The sequence below is a fragment of the Hippopotamus amphibius genome, chromosome 5 (assembly GCF_030028045.1).
Source record: "Hippopotamus amphibius kiboko isolate mHipAmp2 chromosome 5, mHipAmp2.hap2, whole genome shotgun sequence".
Classification (NCBI taxonomy): Eukaryota; Metazoa; Chordata; class Mammalia; order Artiodactyla; family Hippopotamidae; genus Hippopotamus; species Hippopotamus amphibius.
The window spans coordinates 38943466-38967863 of record NC_080190.1 but is presented as its reverse complement, the minus strand read 5'-3'; the positions used below and the strand labels follow the sequence as shown (position 1 = coordinate 38967863).

The 24398-nt window shown below is 43.2% G+C and overlaps 1 protein-coding gene across 5 annotated transcripts in view; it reads right to left on the bottom strand.

The window, feature by feature from the left end:
- The window catches only part of LIPA (lipase A, lysosomal acid type), a 35832-nt gene that overhangs the window by 9871 nt on the left and 1563 nt on the right, over window positions 1–24398 (bottom strand). For 3 of the 5 annotated variants that reach the window (XM_057736433.1, XM_057736430.1, XM_057736431.1), the window contains exons 2-8: window positions 22592–22703; window positions 20788–20905; window positions 7767–7965; window positions 6572–6681; window positions 4953–5089; window positions 2644–2790; window positions 1663–1734 (exon numbers count right to left, since the gene is read on the bottom strand). In XM_057736433.1, the coding sequence (XP_057592416.1) occupies window positions 1663–1734; window positions 2644–2790; window positions 4953–5089; window positions 6572–6681; window positions 7767–7965; window positions 20788–20905; window positions 22592–22702 (894 nt within the window). In that variant the 5' untranslated portion in view covers window position 22703. The remainder of the gene's footprint in view (window positions 1–1662; window positions 1735–2643; window positions 2791–4952; window positions 5090–6571; window positions 6682–7766; window positions 7966–20787; window positions 20906–22591; window positions 22704–24398) is intronic. The other 2 variants (XM_057736434.1, XM_057736432.1) reach the window with 1 other exon arrangement.

The following is a 24398-nucleotide window of genomic DNA, read 5'->3' as shown; positions in this document are numbered from 1 at the left end:
CAGTCACTACGGGGCTAAAAGCCTCAGGCCCGGTCCTGCCTGGTTCTGTAGGGATGAGCCCATGCAGAGGCAACTGACCGATGGCACTCCCCACTGACAGGGTTCCTGGACAGCTGGGGAAGGAGACCAAAGCGCCAGCGATGTCCCAGAGCAGTGGTACTGAAACCCGGTTGGGCAGAAGAATCTAATGGGCAGAATTTTTTAAAAATATAAATTCTCACCACTCAGCACCAGAAAGGAATGAACTACGGATGCACGTGACAACTTGGGTGAATCTCAAAATAATTTTGCTGAGAGAAGCCAGACAAAAACAAATATATACTGTATGATTGTATTTAGACAAAACTCTGGAAAATGCAAAGTAACCTACCGTGACAAAAAGAAGATGGGTTGCTGAGGATGGGAGAGGGTGGAGGGGGTATTAAAGGCGGCCTCTGGGGGTGATAGATATGTTCACTGTCTTGATTGTGGTGATGGCTTTGCAGGTGTATTTCTATGGCAAAACATACTACATTGTACACTTTGAATACTGTATGTCACATATACCTCAATGAAGATGTTTTAAAAAAATAAAGGTATAGACACTCTGGTCCAAATGAATTAGACTCTCTAGGGCTGGGACAAAGGAGTCTTTGTGTTTAAAAGCCTGGATTGTAGCTAACCCAACAGCTCTACCACAAACCCAATTCCCCTTACTTTTTAAAAACAGCATTTTTTTAAAAAGTGTACTTCTAAATAGGACAACTCACATGATTCTGATGCAGGCAGTGACTGCCAGGTGTTTGGAGATTGCTATCCAAGACACTCACTGCATCTTGGTTTGGAGCTTAAATGGTGAGTTATTTCATATTTAAAAAGAATCTGGGGGGCCGGGGGGAAATTGTACAAAAATACGTCCTGAGGTAGAAAAACGTCCCTGACGTTGTCAGGTGAAAAAATAAAGCTATAAAAGAGTAAGAAGAAAATAAATCAACCTATTTCTACAATTACAATTTCTATCTGTATCTTTAACCACTTCTTTCTGAAATGATACGCAGCAAGAGATACGGAGTAGAATCAGAGACAGTTCATATCCCTGGGTACACATTTTCTATCTCTGTGTGGGATCACAGAACAATTCTATTTTTCATCTTAAGAGAATTTTTATTATTATACCCATATGTAATTTATAAATTTTCTAGAATGAATAGGCATATTTTTGTGATGTGGGATCATACAATCAAAACTCTTTTAAAAGTTAGTGACTTCTTTATATCCCTGATTGATTTAGCTCTGTGTAACCACTGATGTTTCAGGCATACCGTGTTCCTAGGTTAATGCTGAAATACCAGCTTCAATCTCCAAAGCTGCTCTAAAATCTTGCTTTCTGGAGCAACACAGAAATAAAATAAATCTGGGACTCAATGAGAAACTGACAGATGGGGGGGAAGAAAAGAAAAAACAAGTCAACGCCAATAGCAGTTTGGTGGATTCACACGTAGTACCGTCTGCCCAAGGGAGGATAACACAGGCAACACGAACACAGTGACAGGAACCCAGGACTCAGGAAGGAAAGCAGCTCCGATGTGTAAGCAGACTGTCCCTCTATCTGCTTCACGGAATGCACAGAACTCTCTAAGGCCGATGTTCCACAAACCCCCACTGCACTCCTGGAATGCCTACCTGTCTCCAGTGTAACATATTTTGCACAGAAGTTCCGGCGGGAGCATGTGTTATATACACAGCCACTCTAGACTGCAAAATAAATAGGTGGAAATAAAGAATGAAAACAGCCTGAAGGAGACACTGATAATAAACACAGTTTGCACCTTGAAGCATAAAAAACTACAGAGCCACCATCTCAAACATATGAGATTAAGAGCAGGAAAAAAATTCTTTTCACTACAAATACATCCTGTAAAAATATGAATAACCACACACACACACACACACAGAATACACATGAAGGAAATACAGCAACATGGTAACCGTGGGGCTGTATCAGTTGAAATTACAGGTCATTTTTATTTTCTTCTTCATATTTTACTGAATTTCCAAAATTTTATATAACAATCATACCTTGCTTTTAGTCATCAGAAACAAGAAAAATTAACATCCCTTAAAAATTCTCTAGAGACTTCACTCCAGAATTTTAAAACCCGTTTTCAAAATACAACATGACAGACTACAAATGTATTTAGAAACACCAGCACATTGCTGGCCACGGGTTTACATTTTATAAAATAAATAAGTAGATAAATAAATAAATAAATAAATAAATAAATAAATAAATAAATGTATATATACATGAGTGTGTGTGGGGGGGTGTGTCCATTTGGAATTTAAGCACACTTACAGTAATTACTTTAAAGAAAAAAAAATCACTAGAATAAATATAAATATTGGAATTTAAATGATGACCGATCTCCTCACTCCACAGATTCCACATAGGTACAATGTGGGAAGTTGGCGATGAGTCTAGTTGCAAATGGTGTTCCAGGCACCTACCGAGGTTGATTCTTGTGCCTCTCAAATGAAAGAGGCTTCAGAGCTCTAACGAGATCATTCCTGCCTCTCCCACATCCTCCAACACAAAGAAACACATGAACAGATAAAACAAAATCACTGAAAGTTTAAAGCAAGTCTTATTGTAAACATACATACCATATTTAAATTTCTCTCATTAAATCCACACAGAACAAAAAAGACATTTCCACAAAGCTCCTTCAGAATGACATGAGCGCAAATATGTGTACTCAGCCACTCCATAACCGCGCTCTGGGGAAGAAATTCTTTGACCCCAAATAAGTCCTACAAAATAAAAAAGAGTATCTCAGCATTTCATCCTGGTGTACTGGCCTCCATGTCCCACCCCACAAGCACACATGCCACCTGTCTCCACAGATGGCCTCGAAGAGAAATGGCAACCAGTGGTCATTTAAACTAGGGTACCTGTGCGACACAACAGCAGATGTTATATGTGTGTATGTGAAGTCTCAAAAGAAAAAAAGAAGGCAGAAAATCAAATAGGTCCACAGAAGACGTTTACGGTGGGAGGGGGCCTTGAATGGTCCCTCATCCCAGGGCCACCCCCAAACAGTTTCACCTGACTTTGAGGGATGGCTAGTGACTTCCGAGAAAGAGCTGAAACGGATTGGTCAGCACTGGGTCCACTTAGGGCACGTACATCTAATCCGATTCTACTGGCCAGCGGGCCAAATCCTGCCCACTGCCTTTTGGGGTTTTTTAACACTTAACACAAAATTTACCATTTTAAGCATTTTTAAGCGTTCAGTTCAGCAGCATCAGTATGTTCACATTGTTGTGCAACCACTGCCACTATCCACCCACCTCCAGGACTCTTTCAGCATCTCAGATTGAGACTCTGTACCCATTAAACAATAACTCCGCATGCCTCCTCTGCCAACACGCCTGTTTTTATGAAGTTTTGTTGGAACACAGCCTGGCTTCTCTCTCTACACACTGTGTCTGGCTATTCTCACCAGACAAAGGCAGAGTTCAGTAGTTGCAACAGAAACCATACCACCCTCAAGGGCAAAACTATTCACTATCTGGACCTTTAACAGAAAATGTTTGTTGACTCCTGGTGTACATCGGGCCTGACCACTGGCCCCTGGACCTGTGTTCAAGTATTTCCGGGGCAATTGCTGTGCCCTCAAGGCAGAGCTTCACATACATGCGTAATAGGAAATAGGAAAAAGATTTTCTTTATAGTGAACCCAAATTTGTCTCCTTATAACTTACACTTTTGCTGATGCCCACCTTCTGGAGGGACAAGCAGAGTAAAAAATTCAGATGCCTACAAAGGCAGCTTTATGGGAGGAATTGTGTCCCTCCCCGAAAAGATATGTTGAAGTCCCAATTCCCTGAATCTCAGCATGCAACACTATTAGAAAATAGGGCCTTTATCAAGGTACTCAAGTTACACAGTTGGATACCATCTACATTAAAACAAAACACATTTCTCTCTGGACCTATATAGGTATGTAAATTCACATACGAGGTCCATAGGAAAAGACCCCAGACTGAGCACTGTGCTTAATTCTGAGGAAGGCACTAGGATAAGCCTTGGTAGTTGAAGGGTACTTTATTTGTTATCTCTGAATTGTTTATTATGAAAATTGAAGCTTCTATTATCCAAGGTATTTAAAACAAATGTGGTTAGAGAGGCCCGCATTGTATCTGCCTATCTGACCACTGGTACAGAAAATTCCATCTTATGTGAGAATCAGATTCTGAGGTCAGAGTATAGTCTGCATGTCCTACGAACATATCCCTTAAACGGCCAAGAGACATATTATATATATGTTAAGTATATATATTCCTGCATGAGATTTCATATGTGTGTGTAAACTTACCATACATAAAACATAGATAGTGTATGCGTAATGGACCATCTGGCCTCAGCTGGTTCTCATAAAAATTGCTTCCTCCTCGAGCTCTGGGGGGTTCCCACATTGAGCTCCGATAAAGTTACTGGCCTGTGCTTAGGGGCCATATAATAAAATATAATAGTAACAGCGTCTTTAGATCACCCTCAGTGTGGCCAGGGTCAGGTATGTGGAATAGCACGTCTCCTGTCTCCCACTTCTGCCTGTTCCTGTGCACGGACCCACCCTATGGAATAAAGGGCAACTGCAAGGAGGTTTAAGCTCCTTCTCCCGGCCTTCCTCGTGCTCTCTTTGTATGGTGGGTAGGCAGATGCACTGATGTGTTAACCACGAGAACAGGGGGCTCCAGTGCAGAGTTAGGGATACCTTCCCTGACTCACCAGGATCTGGAGGTAGGGGTGAAGGGGGGAAGAAAAACCAGAGAGAGAGGAAAATCCACTGTTCCACTGATAGCAAAACACAGAGGAGGAAGGCACACGTTTTTCTTCTAAAGGCCAATTCTTCAGAACCAAACAGGAAATCTGTGAAGGAAGGGAGTTGGGGTGGGGAGAATCCAAGTACCTTAATGAGAAACTCCGGCAATTGTCCTAATTTAATTAGAGGGCTAGTAGCGAAATCGGCTAAAACCACAGGAGCCAGGGCAAAAAACATTTTGATCTTTTTGGCTAGCTCGGGGATCCGTGAAAATGCGATAAAACCTGTGGGAACAAAAGGAAAATGACAGAATTCCATCTTCTGGGACGATTCTCTGAAAAGGCGAGGGCGGGCTTGTGTGTCACTCTCCAGTGGCAATCTGAGAACTGTGCAAGCAACACCAGGAGGCAAAACTCTGAACTCCTATGTGCACAAGCACTGAGTGTGATTAAACTAGTAAATCAAGTATTTGCTAAGCGCTTGTTTAGATTTTCAGCCTGGATACACACTGGCAGAAATCCAGGTTGCTGGAGCCGGAAGACGTTTCCGTTCCTTTAATGATGTAAGCCAGGGATCGAAGGCTGCACTCCTGACAGCTCCACTCTACTGCTCCCCCTCCTACTAAGAAAGATGGTACAAAGGTATTCAAAGCGGTTGCCAAGGACTCAAAAGGAACTTACATGCTGAGAATCCTCTAGCTTTAAAATATCTTTTAGCTTCCTCTCAGGTCACTTCTTGCCTTAAACTTGGCCCCAGAATGTCAATTTTGAAAGCAGTGGGGTAAAGGACACCCATGAACAAATCACGGAAGAAGGAATATACATGAAAGAAATGCTTTGGTCCATTAATAAGAAAGGCAAGTGTGTCCACATGACTTTTTGCTGGAAGCCTCTCAGGTTGACAAAGGGGGTGGCAGTGAGATAACTTAACCACGTAAATGGAGACACCTTTCATATCGTAGTTCTCTTCTAGGAATGTATTCTAAGATTGTGTGATAGGAACACGAAGACATCAGTCATAGTAAACACTAATATGGGGGATTAAATAAACTACGGGACAGGTGTCTAGTCCCTAATCAACAAGCTCTCGTTTGTTCGAATTATGGGCATTTGTGGGGGGCGGGGGGCAGGTAGAGAGCCACGTCGCGTGGCTTGTAGGATCTCAGTTTCCCGACCAGGGATTGAACCCAGGACAAGGTAGTGAAAGCTCAGAGTCCTAACCACCAGAGATCTCCTGGCAAGTTTTATTTTTTTTAAACTTTGCTAAATTTTCTATTTCTGGTTACAATGAACACATATTACTTTTATCATCAGCATAAATTAAAAATGTATATGATGTTTAAAAAACTATTTGTAAATAAAGTGTATTACGGCATCCTTGTAGCTAGCTTTATTTCACTTCACTTAAAAAGATCAGTGTATTTCCATGTTTTCTTTATAAAAGTCTCTGCACTTATAAAACTCCTTGTTTTCTACCCTCTCACAGCCCCATATCGCTTAACTAGGAAAATATGTAACAGGCTGTAGTTTACATCAATTCCTTCAATCAAGAGAACCATACACCATGTTTATGTGTTTAAGTCTGATTTTCCAGAGAAGAGTCAATATTACCAAAATTCTTTGCCCTATTCATTATTTCTGCCTGGCATTAAAAAACAAACACAAAACTCTATCTGAACATTATTTTTTTATATTTTACTTTTAAGAACAAACACAAACTCTGTAATAAAACATCATATCAACCTCCCATCTTTATTTGAGACATACCTATCGTGGTGCCTTGAGAATGGCCCACATAATATACTTGCGCTTGGCCAGTTTTATTCAGAATGAAGTTAATTGAAGCTGGTAGGTCATAATTTGCCATCTCATCATAACTGTAATCCAAAAAAGGAAATCCTTCATTGAGACATTGCATACAAATACGAGAACAACAGCATGCAAGTGTGAGGCTTGACGAGTTATCGCAAACTGAACACAGCTGGGTAAAGCAGCCCTGACACAGGAAAGTGAACATTACTAGGACTGCAGAAGCCTCCCCGGGCTCCTTGCTAACCGTGCCTCCTCAAAATAACCCTTATCCTCCTTTCTTACACCAATAATTTGATCCATTGTTTAACTTTTCTATGAATGGGATCAAACACCGTGTATCCTCCTGTATCTGATGTCATCTTTGCCGTCACATACAGCTGTCGGCTGGTCGTGGTGTAGATACATCACACTTTGTTCGTTCACTGCTCATGGGCATTTGGTAATTTCCAATTTTTCACTATGACAAATAGCGTAACAACAAATATGTTCTTGGACATGCCTTTGGTAAAAGCTCTCATTCTTGTGTTTCATGGCCTCGGGTAGGTTCTGGTTTTACAAACGGGAAGAAGCCCGAAGGAGTCCGTGGGGCTGACTTTCTCTAACACCTGGTACAGAGACCCAGCCCTGAACCTGCACGCACGTGTGCCGACTGTCACCACCACTTACGACGTGCCAGGCTCTGTGCCAGCCCTTTCCCTGCATCCTCTCCTTTAAGCCCCCAGTGACCTTACGAGATAGGTATCTATTATCCCCATTTTACAAAAGGCAACAGACACAGGGCTTATGCTACAAGCCTAACATCATGCGGTGACCAACTGGTATAGCCAGAAGTAAGAGAGAAGAGGAGAACTTCTGGAAAAAAGAAAAGTGAATATCTGGAGTACATGTTTATAGAGGAAGGGAGAAGCTTATGGTACATAACCTACCTAGTAGCACCCACACCACCAGCAACGTCACAATAACTAAAAATTCCTTATTGAATCTAATCCTTAAATGCAATCAATACTTCTAATTTACCTTACTGCTATTTATTAAATTCCTGACAAGGTGTAAACCCGTTCATAAACAGTTTCCCATCTGTTTGCCTCCCCAGTGTCTACACTGAGGGTACAGAGGAAACAGACCCCTGTCATAATCAACTCAAAGATACCTGAAGGCCCAGAATTCATCCTGAGAAACTGAAAGAGTCTTATGCTTCCGAGACCAGGTGTTTCCCCTGCTGTTCCCCATCCACACGTCAAAACCGGCATCTGCCAGGATGAAGCCCAGGCTGGTGTTGGGCAGGTTTGTGACCCAGTTACTGGAATCCGCCAGCAAGCCATGCTGCAGGAACACCACTGGCCTGGGACCTGGAAGGCAATCATGTTTAGGAGTTAGCAGCACTAAGCTGCAAAGCAAACATGATATCTTGCTAACCAGATAAGTCACAAAAGGTCACAAAGCAAACAATGAAACAGAAACAAAAGACTGAGGTAGCGTTATCATTCAGTGGTAACTGTACTATACACCGCATGAAGGGCACCTGGGAGCTGCATGTTTTCCTTGGGCACATTACGACACTTCTCACCCATCCAAGGTGCTTTGGGGCTGGGCCATGAGGAAGATTGGACCTTAGATCAGGAAGTCAGGCTGACCGAGGAAAGACCTTGGCAACATATGGGGACAAGTGGGGCAGGGCTGCCTTGTTCCAAGAGGCGCTCCTGCTGGTCACCAGGAAGAGAGAAGGAGCGTCTACGTCTGCAGGGGTCTCTGTTGGGGAAAGGAGAGCAAGAGTGAGGCAGAAGGAAAGCATGGCAGGGGCCAAATTTCTTGCTGCTGGTTCCAACCTGTGGCTCTTCAGACACTTGGTGGAAAACCTGAGGCTGCATAGCCAACTTCACAGGGCAGAGTCCTGAGAAAGGAGGGCAGGTTTCAGTGGGGGCGGGAGAACTGAGGAGGGGAAAGCGGGATAAAGAGTGGGGCACCAGGCCAGGACTGAGCAGGTAGGGCAGGCAGGTGCAGTTTGCAGGGACCAGGAGTCAGCTCCCAACCTTCTCTCAATGGGGAATATTCCAAATTCCACTGAAATCTCTCTGCACTTCCCTCCCTCACCCCTAGAAGGCTTCAAAGGAGAAATGTGGAAGTCGGCAAGTTGAAGATATGCCAGGAAACTCTTTAAACATCACCATAAATAACTTCTGGATTCCCACGGGCAATTAGGAGTCACAGACGCTTTTCCAGGAGGCGAGCACGAACCCCAGGAAAGGGCGGGCGGCCAACTCAGGCACGCGCCTGCCACACAGGCATGCCCACCATGCATACGCCCACCGTGCACATGTGCCAACGATGGAGCTGAGGGGCTCCCAACAACATCTGCAAATACCCCCACTGCAGCCTGCACCTGCCATTCACCCCTGCACGAGACTTAAAACATTCCCAGACCCCTCACACTACACTCCATGTAAGCTATCTTTGCCCTATACATTGAATTTCTATGGACTTGGCTTTGCCAAACAATCGCTACTGCAATCCTAGTTATAAAGAGTGTATGTTTAACAGAAAAAGAAACAAAGAAAATATGTTTAATTACTCTGGGATTTTGATAAACTGTTTACATTAAGGGGTAGTCTGTGGACACCCATTAACACCGATGCCACAAGCAGCTGGGTCTACAAAATGAAAGCAACTGCACAGGGATAAAGAGAACACAGCTATACACACACACACACACACACACACACACACACACACACACACACACACACACCCCTGTGCAGACCCCAGGGTATCAGCAAAGCCATCCAGCGTGTGGATGACGGGGAGGGGGTGGTAGAGAAAACTCAGTGATTTGTTAAGACACCTGTCATAGGGGAAGGGAGCGGCAGATCAAAGTCACTTTTTTTTCTAATTCTCTTTTTGTTTGTTGTTCTCCCATCCCTCACTTCAAGCTGAATACAAAAACTCAATGAACAACAGAAATAAGAGAAGGCACCAGATAGGAAGAAAATAGTGAACCTGCTCTTGAAAAGCCAGGCGTTTTTGAATCTGGAGGATCTGGGCCAAGAGCTGCAAAGGGTAAGGCAAACCCCACGGGCTTTCTTGTGGGAAATGCCAGCAGGGGAGGAAAGGGGCTGGCATGGAGAGGCACATGGCTGAGAAATAGCGCAGCCTGACAGCAACCTCAGGCCTCTCAGCTGTGTCCTACTCATTCATTTGAAGAGTTTTTACTGAGAATTTTAGCGTATAATAAGCAGAGCACTAGAAGTTAAAAAAAATCAAGTGATTCAAGACACACGTTACACTGTCTATAAACCTGTCTTGGTACCTACTATGTGTAGTCACCGTTCTAGATTCAGGGGCACAAAAGCAGGTAAGCCATGCTCCCTCCCCCACGGAGCTCTGTCCCCGTCAAGGAGACAGACATGCTGTTACCTTCTAGCCCAGTGTGGAAAAGGCCAGACCACCACACAGGAAAGCCCAGCGGAAACAGAAAATTACTCAGCCGGGGAGGAATATTTGAGCTGCATCTTAAATAAGAGACAGACTGCCCCACAAAGGGTCCAGGTGAAGAAACGGCAGCCTGGATGTGCAGAGAACAGACACTGCATCCCAAATGTAAACGCTCCCTAGAGGAGTCTGATGCACCGGCAGCTTGGAGAACCACTAGTAGCGCGTGGTGCCTTGTCTGTCCTGGGCATAGAGGGGATACGCAGGACTTCCTTCAGGGCTGCACATCCTTGCAGGCGGGGCCAGCTCCCTTTCCTTCCAGAACAAAAGGGGCCTCTGAGGAGGAAGCTGCAGAGGATACAACTCACTGGGCTTCCCGTGCCCATGACTCCATTAGACATGATGGGCCACCAATAAAGAGAAAATATTAACAAATCCTGGCCTGGTGTGGAAAGTGGGTGCTAAACTGCTTGTTCGTTCCCTCTGGCATTTAGTGAATGCAAAAGGGCAGCAGAATAGACAAGGGCACTGTGACAGGCCTACCCACCTGTCTGCCAGCTTCTTCTACCTGCTCCTATGAGAGGGAAAAGGGGGGAGAAAGGAAGGCATTATGTCATCTTTCCCATTCTGCCACCAAGCAAGGAATTAAGGATTTGCTGGAAAAAGAAGTTTCTCTCTAGGAGGGTTAATTAAACCTACTGCCATTCACACCTTCCAGTGAATTACTTTAATCAGATCTCTTTTCATCCTGCTGAGAGGAGCTGACTGAAGTAACAGCTAGCTATTACTGCGCACCTCTGTGCTCTAAGATGCTGTCCTGAAAATCCTATGAAGTTAGTACTATTTCCATTTAACAGAACAAGAAGTTGTGGCTAAGAGAAGTTAAGTAATTTGCCCAAGATTGGATAAGAGCTAGTAAGTGGGGGAGCTGGGATTTGAACCCACATAAGTCTAATGCCGGGGTCCATGCTCTTAACTGTTTTGCTACGGGAAAGGTGAACCACAGAGAGTCATTCTACAACATACAGAGGCCCTCAGGGAATGACAAGCCGAAGAGGGGAAGCTGTTTTGGAGGGAGTGCTTGGAAGAAAGGCAGCTCTAATAGATGGATGGAGAAGACAGAGAAACAGGAGGCCGGGCCACGGCACTCAACTGTGCCCCCTCAGGCAATTCTTCCAAGGACCAGCCTCATCCATGCACTCCAGCACCTGCAGCCTGGACTGTCTGAGCAACAAACCAACAGGACAGGACAAGGGCTGCCTTCCCTGCTGTGCCTTACAATTAGTTTGTCCAAACTGGCTGTACAAGGGCTAGGGGCTGAGGGAAAGGCCTAAAAGCACCTTGGCCCAGAGAAGGCAAGTGACTTCATCACAGTCACCTTCGTAGTTAGCACAGAGCCAGCAAAGAGATGCAGCCCAGCGATGGCCTGCCATGGTGCTGCCTGCCTGATGGGGCCAAACGTGGGTGGAAGCCAGGAGGGGATTCCTCAGGCTCCAAAAATGAACCTGCTGAGCCCACAGCATCACGAGGGGAAGATGACCAGGTACACGGGGCAGTTCCTCCTGCCTCCCAAGGCACTGGCCTTCGCTACCAGCGCAGTGTCTGGACGGGCCTCCACCACCCTTGAAAACAGTGTAAGAAATCAGTTGAGGTCCAACAAAGAACCAAAAGAAGGAGGAGGAGGACATGACAAAGATCGGGGCATCGGCATGAAGCAGAATTTGGTTTTTACTGAATACGAAATCCTTTAGGAATTAATCTCTCTGGAGGATAGGTGTCCTTTTCTAAAGTGGGGATGATACCGTGGTTGATAAATAATAGTGACTCACAATAATAATAATAAACGTACAAATGTAATAAATTACTATTAGAACACAAGCTCTGTGAAGAAAGACAACACAAAGTGGCATTCTTTAGCCAAGGTAATATAATCTCAGCTATAGTAAGAGCACACTAAGTGTTGACTATGTTAGGTACCATGCTGAACACTCCACATGTAGTGTCTCAGATAAGCCACCACACAGCTCTCTGAGCTGAGGCAGTAAGATGAATAGTGGCCCAGCAAAGACAACCGCATCCTAATTCCTGGAACCTGTGAACATGTTACCTTACATGGCACAAGGAACTTTGCAGCTCTGATTAAGGATCTTGAGGTGTGGTATCATCCTGGATTAGCCGATGGGCCCAACGTAACCACAAGGGTCCTTCTAAGAGGGCCAGAATGAGAGAGAGACTGGAAAATGCTGCCCTACTGGCTTTGAAGATAGAGGATGGGGCCAGAAGGCAAGGAATGTGGGCAGCTTCTAGATGCTGGAAAAGGCAAGAAAACGGATCTTCCTCAAGTGCCTCCAGAAGGCAGCCCTACCAACACCTTAATCTTAGGACTTCTGACCTCCAGAACAGTAAGGTAATAAATTTATGCTGCTTTAGGCCACTAAGTGCGTGGTAGTTTGTTACAGCAGCAGTAGGAAATTAATACAGTTGGGGGACGAGTTTTTACCTCCATTTTTCAGATAAGGGCTCTGAGACACGGTGTGGCTAAGTAACCTGTGCAGAGCTGCACAGCCAGCAATCCCAAACCAGGACTCAGAGGCGGACAGGATGTCTCCTGGGCCTGAAGAAGAGAGAGACCTGGCTCCGTGCTAGTTTGGGAGGAGCCTGCATGCCCTAAAATCTTCTAGAAAAGCTTAGAAGACAGGCTGTAAGTTGCATAAAGGCCCCCCTCTCCTTCTGCAAAGGCAGGCTCCAGACAAAATGGCAACAAGGACCTGGCTTATGGTGCATACGCAGCCCTGCCACCTCATACTGAGTAAAGCAAAGTCGGGATCACCCCTCACTTGAGATTCTATGCAACATCCACGGGACTGGACAAACCCAAAGTCCAAGAGCTGGCTCAACCATCCCAAAGACAGGTGGTAAGGGAGTTCCCCAGTGGCCTAGTGGTTAGGATTCTGGGCTTTCACTGCCATGGCCTGGGTTCACTCCCTGGTCCAGGAACTGAGATCCTGCAAGCTGTGTGGCACAGCCAAAAAATTAAATTAAATTAAATTTTTAAAAAAGTTATCTCACTAAAGACAGGCTGTAGATCACCCAAAGGGGGCTTCCTGAACATGCCCGGACTACTTAAGATAAACCCTAGCAAGCACTGTGGCCTCTGGTTGATTTGTCATTATTACTAGTATTTGTCAGTAACAGCTACCTATCATGCACCATGTTTCACATGGACTACACTGTTGAAAGAGAGCTGTTAGATCCACCCCCATGTTAAAGACAGGTAACTGATGCCTGGAGAGAGAGGTTAAGTAGCCTGCCCTAGAACACTCACCTAAGCAGTGAGCCAGAATTGAAACCCAAGTCAGCTGCACTCCAAAGTCCTTGCTTGTAACCGCTATTCTAAAGAAAAACTTCATTCAAAAATAAAGAGGTAGGGGAGAGGGGGAGTGTTTATAAATATTTCGTTTGTACACAGCCACTTCAAAGCAAGCCAAGCACTATTTCCTAAAAGTGGCTACATATCAAAATCATCTCGGGGCATTTCATACACATTTCGGCCCTTGGTCCTGATTTAGGGAATCAGGAACTCTAGGGACGGAGCCTAGAAATATTTATTTTTGGCAAGCTCCCTCAGCGCTTCTGAGGCAGCCCATCTGTAGCTGTGTTCAGAGTAGATTCATCGAAAGAGGAGCATGTCTAATCCCTGCACCAGGCTGGCCCAGAGAAGAGGCCAACCAGACACGGACATCCTGGGTCCAGCATCCAACAGGCCCCTGAAGGTAGTTCTAGGGCCTCCTTCTCAAGAATTATTAACACCAGACTTTCATTTATCCACAACAAGGGACGACGGGGTGAATTCTTGTAGTCTAATTCTAATTTGTAAAATTGGCCTCAAAAACAGCCCAAAACGCTATAACAAATAACATTAGAGAGAAGCCTCAGCCACAACACTTTACATTCACTGGAGGAAAAAATAAGGAGAGGCTTATGTCCAAAGCATTCATCACCAGAAACTTAAGCAATGGAAGCTGGTACACAGGTTGGCTAAATCAAGCACCTTCCACACTGTCCCTTGATCCGAGACATCGCTGTGGTACCAAGAGCCCAAGGGGCAGACGTGGTCACAAGCTATGGGAATCCTGCTCTTACTACCAACCAGCTGCTTCATCATGAGCAAGTCAACGACGCTCTGTAACCTTGGTTTCCTTATCTGTAGTAGGAAGTAATAAGAACCCTTACTTCCAAGAGTTGTGTGACAAGTCATGTGATGGTTTACAGAGCGCAGCACAAGGCCCAGTCACAGGAAGCATTCAGAAAGGCATGCAGACTTTGCCACTGTCCAGACGACCGCACTCACATTTCACAGTCACCCTGCTGGAAAGGGGGTGACCCTCAGCAGGAGGGAACACCATAGTGCCTGGATCACAGAGCTGGGAAGAAAAACAGCCCAGCCTCAGGGCGCCATTCTCCCCACCAGCGGCAGTGGTCACTCTGATCTCTAAGCAACCAGAAGGCAGTGATCGGGCTGTCTCATTCACTGCAGCATCTGTGGTACCCAAGGCTGAGTCTGCCATGTGGTGCTCACTCCAGGCAAATTTGATGAATAAAAGCAAAAATGAAGGAATAAAAGAAGGAACTTAAAAAAAAAAAAAGCAGTGCATATTCACACACACAGAGATACACACCCCACATACACGAAGTGCACTTTCCCAGGGCACTGCCTTCATTAGAGTTTACTGTGTACCCAGGATGGCACTAGGTCATTTATGTTATGCTTCCCATGCTACAGATGGGACTCCGAGGCACAGAAAAAAGAAATAATCTGCCCAAGGATGTAAATACAATTAGTAGATGGTGGAGCTGGGAACCATGTGATCACGTGACGCCAAACTGCCCATGATGTCCATGCCAAACTGCCTTTCTGCTTCCCCTGCCCTCCTCTGCGACCACAGCCTGCCTTCAAACAGAGGCAGCACGCCGCTGAGCTCAGGAGGATCCTTAACTCAACGTGGTCTTGAGCGAGGAACATTACAAAGTGTGCATGCTTTGCTCAACCCAGTCCCCAGGAGGACCAGGACTGTAGAAGCAGATAGACTGAAGCCTTGGGCCGCAGAGATTATCAAGTAATCAGAAAAGGTTTGGGCCCTCCAAGCACTCACGATCTCGCGGGGAAGACCGAGGTTATTTACATCACTGACATAATACGCTATTATTCATTGTCTCAACAGTCTTAACCGCTATGAAGGAAACACACAGAGAGCTATGAGAATATGTAGCCTGGAGCCTGAGTGGGTGTGAGCAGCTGGGGAATTTCTCCCTGAAGTGACATTGAGGTTAAGTGGGAGGAAGAAAGGGAGCACTGGAGGAGGGAGGAGTGCCGAGCTGAGCACTCTCTTCCTTTCCACTCCGACTCTTTGCTCCAGCCCCACCTGCAAGTATGAGACAAACTGTGCTGTGCAGCTGACACTGCCTTGTGGTGCTCAGTTAGGCAGAGGGTCTGAACACAGTCCCCTGCCCAGCGTGCCATCAAGGTCCAAGCAAGCCTGGGCGTGAGCTCGGGGAGCCAGAGTCAACAAGCCTGGGCTCTGACTAATGGCCCTACATCTGTCCAGAGCCACCGGGAGGTGAGGAATTACATCCCAGCTGATCAAGGCTTCTGTTTAGCTTGTTAGAGCACTGCGTTTAGGAAATGGTTTCCTTAGGAACCACGTATGAGGGAAGAACAGAAAATCCAGAAACTGGGCAGAATCCTAAAACATATAATAATAAAAAAAATTTTTTTTCTTTTTAAACCACAGGCTGATGGCCTTTCCCCGCAAAATCTAACTCATAAACGCCAGGTTGTGAATTTTCAATCATGACTCATTAAGTTCAATGGGCAACCCCTGAGGAGACTTTGCCAAGGCAAAGTGCAAAGACCCTGTTTCTGCAGGAAGGCAATTACTCATACTCCAGAAGGCACTTCACTCATCCAGCCAGAAGACACGCACTGCTTTTCAGATATAAATGTTCCACTGTGGGTGCTTTTTTTGATGATTGCTTTATTTTACAGGTTATTTCCCAGTTAGGCAAGAAGTAAGTCAGTCTCACTGTTATTGTTGCTATTTTATGTATTTTAGGCAAGCCCTTTATCTATTTCTTTGTTTTAGCCAAATAAAACAAATATTTTGACTATCATAGGTTCAACTTGTTCAATACTTATTACTTAAGGCCACACACTCCAGTTCAAAGAACACTGAACCTGGAGTCAGACTGGCTGGGCCACTATCTTTTGACCTAAAGCAAATCCTTTTCCCTCTTTGAAGCTGTCTTGCCCAGTAATATGAGGGTGTTGCTCTAGAACCAGGGTTCCTAAACCCAAGGATTTTACCTTGGAATCCACTAAGGCGTTATGTTAAAAATGCAAGTTCTCCAAATCCCCAGCTCAGGCAAGACTCTGAGATCCTTCTAATGTCAGCATCCCATGACTTTCTGAAATAAGGCTGAGCAGATGATATAACCACTTCCCTATAAAGGATGGATTTCTGAATTTCAGTTCCCTTATCGGAGTTAGTGCAAAGTAGGGGTAACTCAACACTTTGGAGAAGTTTGCTTAACATTGAGAAACAGCCCACATACACTCCACGGGACACCAAAAACTTCCTAAATACACATTTCAAGCTGCCTAATTAGTAGAGGTCTGACCAGACAGGCAAATGATTGCCTAAATCAGGGGATTCTTTGAAACAGTATGGTATTGGTACAGAAAAAGGCACACGGATCAGTGGAACAGAATAGAGAGCCCAGAAATACACCCACTTGCCTATGGTCAATCAATCTTTGACAAAGCAGGCAAGATTATAAAATGGGAAAAACTCTCTTCAGCAAGTGGTGCTGGGAAAGTTGGACAGCTGTATGTAAATCAATAAAGTTAGAACACATCCTTACACCGTGCACAAAAATAAACTCAAAATGGCTTAAAGACTTAAACACAAGACATGACACCATAAAACTCCTAGAAGACAGCATAGGCAATACATTCTCTGACATAAATTTACCAATGTTTTCTTAGGTCAGTTTCCCAAGGCAATAGAAATTAAAACAAAAATAAACAAATGGGACCTAAACTTACAAGCTTTTGAACAGCAAAGGAAACCATAAAAAAACCAAGACAACCTACAGAATGGGAGAGAATATTTGCAAATGATGCAATAGACAAGGGCTTAATCTCCAAAATGTACAAACAGCTCATACAACTCAACAACAAAAAAACAAACAACCCAATCGAAAAATGGGCAGAAGACCTTAATAGACATTTCTCCAAAGAAGACATACAGATGGCCAGTAGGCACATGAAAAGATGCTCAACATCACTAATTATTAGAGAAATGCAAATCTAAATCACAATGAGGTACTACCTCACACTAGTCAGAAGTGCCATCATTAAAAAGTCTATAAATAACAAATGCTGGAGAGGGTGTGGTGAAAAGGGAACCCTCCTACACTGTTGGTGGGAAAGTAAGTTGGTACAGCCACTATGGAAAACAGTATGGAGGTTCCTCAGAAAACTAAAAATAGAATTACCATATGATCCAGCAATCCCATTCCTGGGAATATACCCAAACAAAACTATAATTCAAAAAGATACATGCACCCCTATGTTCATAGCAGCACTGTTCACAATAGCCAAAACATGGAAACAACCTAAATGTCCATCAACAGATGAATGGATAAAGAAGATGTGGTACATATATGCAGTGGAATACTACCCAGCCTTAAAAAAAGAATGAAATAATGCCATTTGCAGCAACATGGATGCAACCAGAGATTATCATACGAAGTGAAGTCAGGCAGAAAGAGAAAGACAAATAGTATATGGTATCACTTATATGTGGAATCTAAAATATGACACAAACAAATCTATCTACAAAACAGAAACAGACTCACAGACATAGAGAACAGATTTGTGGTTGCCAAGGGGGAGGGGGTCGGGATGGACTGGGAGTTTGAGGTTGGTAGATGCAAACTATTATATACATGATGGATAAACAATAAGATCCTGCTATATAGCACAGGGAACTATATTCAATATCTTGTGATAAAGCAGAATGGAAAAGAATATTTTAAAAAATGTATATATGTGTTTAACTGAGTCACTTTGCTATGCAGCAGAGATTGGCACAACCTTGTAAATCAACTATACTTCAATAAAAAACTTTTTAAATAAAAACTAAATCAGGGGATTCTTTACTGGATCCTCACACTCTCCGCATCTTAATATAAAATTTGTGTGTGCAAATGTTATGTTACTAGAGAGAGGATCCATTGCCTTCATCCACTTCAGAATCCCAGTTCTGAAGACTGCCCAATACACCTCTAATGAAGCCAGCATCGCAGACATCATGGTGCTGCTGGTTGCTGAGAGCAAGACAAAGATGACAAAGTCACAGCCTCTGCCTTCAAAGAGTGGCTGCAGGGAGGGATGGTGGGGAGAGGGAAGTACACACCTAAGTCAACCCCAAAGCAGAGTAAGAAAAGCACCTCAGGAGGCCTGTTAGCAAGGCATTTGGGAGTTCAGAGGAAGTGTGTCTCCTTCCTACTCAAGCAACAGGGAGAGTTGGCAGTTAAGCTGGGTGTGGCTGGAAGGACAGAAAGAACTGTTTTTAGGACTGTGTACAAATGAAGATGGTGGGCGGGGTGGGCGCCAATCCAGAGGGTTGTGTCACTAGCTGAGGCCCAGTGAGAATTTAGCAAAAAGGAAATAACTCATTTGGATTTGAGGGTGTGAGAGAGCAGTGCTCTGATGCTTATTAACAGATACAACTTCAGTTACAGCGCTTGCAATTTGGCTATGGTGCCAATTTAAACCTGTGCAGTTGATAAATGATAAATGGTTCTTAGATGATCGGTAAACACAGCTGGCAACCAATGGTTCTCAAGTACTCCTCATGAACCTTGTGAAAGAGGTATTCCATCCCATCCTACAGGGGAAGACACTGTAGACATCGCAGCCTACAACGGTGATCTCTAGTTTGGGGAACCATGAAGTTCTCGCACATATCCATGGTGAACTTCAAAGGTCCACTGCTGTATAGAATGAGGGTGAACAGTAAAGACAACAGCTAGGACAAAATATTAAGGAATGGTGTTATCTTCCTTTATTAGGCTCAAGAAGCTTGTTGAGTGGCAACATCATATAATTATACCTGGCTCTGTGAAGCTTAATCCTGCAAAACTACATGAGATGGATGAGAACAGGGAGGCTGGCAAAAAGGAGAGCAGTTGGCATGGGCAGAGGAGCCATGTGGCCAGGTCCTGTGGTCATAAAAAACTTCCAGTGAGCCCCAAGTGAGGCTCTGCATACACTCAGAGGGGGCCACTGAGACAGGACTGGAAGACACTCACTGCACAGCTTGAAACCAAGGTTCCACAAGGAATGTGGTACCTATACATAAATAATGGAGGTGACATCAGCAAGATGGCAGAATAGGAGGTCCCCAGCCCTAGTACCCTCACAGAGATTCCAACTTAGCAACTACCCACAGACAAGAATGCCTTTGCTAGCACCCCCGAACCCAGGGGTAAGGTTGCAGCATCACAGCAGGACACAAAAACTGAGAAAAACTATATTTAGAAGGGTAAGAGGAATAGCATCACTTCATCCTTGATAAATGAATAATGTTTCCATGTATCTTGTAAGGACTTACAAATAGTACAGATGTATGGCATTGTTTTCTTATGTATCAAAAGCATTAATTTCTTAAACGATAAGCAGACTGAATTTTCCTATTCCTGTTTTGAAATTCTCTCCCTCTCAGGTTCTGAGCTTATTTCAGATGGCCAAGTAAACTGTCACAAGAGCATAAGGTAGGGTGGAGGCCTGGCAAAGAGAAGAAAGGGCTGAACTGAAGCCATACAACATGGGGAGCCTAGAGAGGACCTGCCAGCTCCTTGAGGATGGGAGTCAAGAGATGACTGTGCAGTTTCTGGTCTAGGTCATTAGGAGGAGGAGGCTGTTAATAACAGAGCAAGAAGTCAGGAGAGGAAGTGGCATGGATGAGCTGGCTTCCATGTTGGGTGTGAAGGATTGTGTGTGTGCTTTCTGCCTGGCTGGCTTAAATAAGCCGAATTAGCACCATGGATAACACTGTTCCTGAATGGGAGTGAAGAGCCTCAGCTCCCTGCTCTGCCTTGGACCATGGAAATGCAAGCTATCAGAGAAGCACCTATGCAGTTTTCAGGAGAATTTCTTTCTAAAGAGATTTTTTTTTAGAGATAAAGAAATTTAAAGTAGAGACATTTTGGAAAGATACATAAAAAACTAGGGAGGTGGAGGATGAGATGGGAGGGAGGTATTTCTCTGTGTATCTTTTTATTCTCTTTGATTTTTGAACTATGTGAATACATTGCCTATTCAAAACATTAAGTAATTTTCAAATAGCAAGAGCTATCTACTTAATGCTCAAACCATTTCATTAAATAAAATGTTTCCTTATAACAAAGAAAGCAGAGATTTTAGCATATCCTCAAACAAATCTGACCTTTGAATCTTTAAGCAAAATATGAAATTAGATGACTTATCTTTAAAAGAAGTATTTTTTATATACCTTGCATAAATGTAACATGCTGAGTACGTTGGTCTAAAAAATAATCCCATTTCAATGTTTTCAAGTCATATCTGAACTTAGTTACTGACATAAAAACCAGCCAAATTCCAGCAATGCTGTTAAATTTTCAGAGCTTTCTAATCTCAGCACAGAAAACACCCATACCTTTGTCAGAATGGTTCTTCCTCCCATAGGGGATCCGGTTAAGGCAAAGAATATATCCATCTTCTGTCACAACTAGGTGTTCCTCACTAGGGAATCCCCAGTGAGAGAGAATTTCACTCTGTGGAGCAAAGGGGAAGACAAAATGTCAATGCCATTTTCCAAGTTTTATTTAAGAAATCAATTGTTACTGAAATTTCACTATGCTCAATCTAGTAGCCAACATCCCATGACAAGAGTAAATCCTCCACTTGTTCTACCCCTGTGTTCTACCCACAGATGCTTAGTTAAACCTTGGTTACACCGTTTTAACATGTTCTACACCAAGGATGTCTTATTTTACCATAACTTTGGGCTTCTCTGTTTCCATCCTGGCTCCTAGGCACAAATAAACACTTCTTTCTTTTCTAAATATGCCAGCTACTATTGTAATCTACCATTTCCCTTGTTTTAAAAGAGCCTGTTCTGGGAAAAGAAGCATAAACAGTACTACTCTGTTTTTAACCAATGGACCAACAAAACTACACTAGAATGTCAAGGTAGAACAAGAAAGGATAAAATGATTGTGGTAGTCATTTCACAGTATATACATAGAGCAAATCATTACGTTGTACACCTTAAACTAATACAATGTTATATTTCAATTACAGCTCAATAAACCTGGGGGGAAAGAGAAAAAATAAGGAATTATGATCAAAGTCACTACTCCATAAAGAAAGATCCATGGGACAATTGTTGGTTGTTGTTTTTTTTTACTTCTTTTTTTTTAAACTGAGGTATAGTTGAGGTACAATATTACATAAGTTTTAGGTGTGCAACACAATGATTCACAATTTTAAAAGATTAAATTCCATTTACAGTTATTTTAAAGTATTGGCTATATTCCGTGTTGTACAATATATCCTCGTAGCTTTCTTATTTTATATATAGCAGTTTGTACCATTTAATCCATGTGGCAGTTGTTAATCAGGAGCTCAGTAGCATATGGATAACTCAATTATCCGGAAGACTTCATGTAAATAAGTACTCATTATTTTCTCTACCACAAATACTTGAAAGGATTTGAGTTTATCATTCTCACAGGAAAAAAAGTTAAGAGAAAAATGCTTTTAATTAAAAAAACTTAAAAAAGAAAAGATTTGGGATAAGAAATAAAATGTAACCTTAAGACCCTGATATCAGGTCATACTCTCTTGGCTGACTATAAATTTATCTCCATCTCCAAGGCTGCCTGATTCGTCAGTTGTGTCACTGCATCATCTGTTTTAAAGCTGCTCTTTTCTGTAGCAATCTGTACTTTCCTGATACTTTATGCCTTCATAAGGTATCTCCAGATTTAACTCTTTGCTTAAGATTAATAACTTTGAAATGTTTTCATTACTCAAGGGATTATTTTTGCTTATTTGCTCTAAAAATTTTTTTCAGATACTTTGATTTTTGTATTGAACTATGGACATTGGTAATCTGTCCCTGTTCAGCACATTCAGTATTAACATTCTTCCAAAGTTTTGACACTTTTTTTTATAGTTGTTTAAACAAATTCAGTGAGACTTAAAAATGAAATGAATATATAAAAATATCACTTATCTTATTAAGAAGTATAAGTTTTGACAGTAAATGAGGTTTGTAAAATACACATTTACCCGGTGGGTAAAGTTCAGCTAGCTGACTCTAAGATTCAGAGAACATGAAAAACATCATGCGTGGCTAGTGTAGCTACATAACTGGATTTCAGAAAATACCATTGATCACAGATGCGTTGTTAAAAGCAGAGAAGCTTACTACATTCTTACTTTGAGAAACTTACCACATTCATATTTATTTCAGGATCCACAGGTTTCAGCTTCCCTCTGGATGCCTCAGAACTCAGGGTCCCAAGGACCAGACAGACCACCAAACCCCAGAGCCACATTTTCATTCTGTATAGAACAGCCTGTTGTTATTTGTCCACACAAATTTTACTACACAAAAATTATGCTGGTAGATAATGCTCCCATAAAAAGTTCTAAACCAGGTTTAGGTAAAAAGTTAGGTGAAGGGTAAATATGGAACAAACGGCTCAAGTCATATCTCGAAGCAAAAATTGAGAAATTTTTTACTAGGAAACCTCCCACCCACCACCCCCAGTTCATATGTGACATTTGGAGCCCAGAATACCTCCTCACCTCCTCACCACGAGGTTAAACATAATGTTCCCAAAGAAATAGCAGAAGTGAGGACTCAGAGAGAATAGGCCGAGAAAAAGAAGATCCCCCAAATTCTAGAGCCTGTTAACTCCCACCTTTTCCTCTCTAATTGTGATTTAAATATTTTTAAGTTCAGCTGATATGAGCTCTTGCTTCCACTAGCTATTCACTTCCCTTCTTGCACAAAATTACACCCCAGGGAAAAAGTGAAATGAAAGGAAAGAAAGCTTGCAAGAGAAACACAGGGAAAGAAAACCACCCTTCTCTGCTTCTGAGACCCTCCAGCCATCGACAAAGACCATCTAGTTTCTGGCAGTGATGGCACAAAATCACAGCGTAGCAAAGACCTTGGGGATGGATGCTAAAGGCAAAATGAAGTGACTCTTCCAAGGACACCCAGATGACTAGAGGAAGGCTGGGACTACAGCCAAGGTCTCCCACATTTTTGAAAATAAATATGTAAAAGATTTTAAAAGATGCATGAGTGTATACCCATACAAAGACTTGTATAAAAATACTTCTAACAGCTCTCTGGGCAATAGTCAAACACTGGAAAAACCCAAATGCCCTGAATAGGTGGACGGGTCAACATATTGTGATATATACATACTACTTAGCAATAAAAAAAGAATGCACATAAAATAACATGGATGAATCTCAAAACAATTATGGAGAGTGAAAGAAGCCAGACCATATACATAAATACATATTATTTCATTTCTATAAAACTCTAGAAAATGCAACCTTATCTTTATTGAGAGAAAGCAGATAAATGGCTGCCTGGGGAGACGAGGGGCAGGAGGTAAGCACTGCAAGGGATACCCAGTGCACAAGCAACCTTCTGGGGGTGATGAACAGGTTAATGACACTGAATGTATCACAGTTTCACAAGTGTAAACATATCAAAACAGTTTAAACTGTATATTCTAAATATGTCCTGCTATTGTACATCAGTAAGACAATACAGCTGTTTTTAAGACTTGGGCTTAAACTGAGAATTCCACAAGTCTTAAGAAATTGGTTCTCAGAAGATTGCAAAAGTGAACTGACTCCCTTCTATCAAGCATCTCCTGCTGGTACTGGAATGATTTCTCCCAGCAGTAGTGAACCCAGAACTTCTAGACAGGAGGGGACGTTATCTTTTTTTTTTAATTAATTAATTTATTTATTTATTGGCTGTGTTGTGTCTTCGTTGCTGCACACAGGCTTTCTCTAGTTGCCGTGAGCGGGGGCTACACTTCATTGTGGTACGAGGGCTCCTCATTGCAGTGGCTTCTCTTGCTGCAGAACACGGGCTCTAGGCGTGCGGGCTTCAATAGTTGCAGCATATGGGCTCAATAGTTGTGGCTCACAGGCTTAGTTGCTCCGCAGCATGTGGGATCTTCCTGGAGCAGGGATTGAACCTGTGTCCCCTGCACTGGCAGGCAG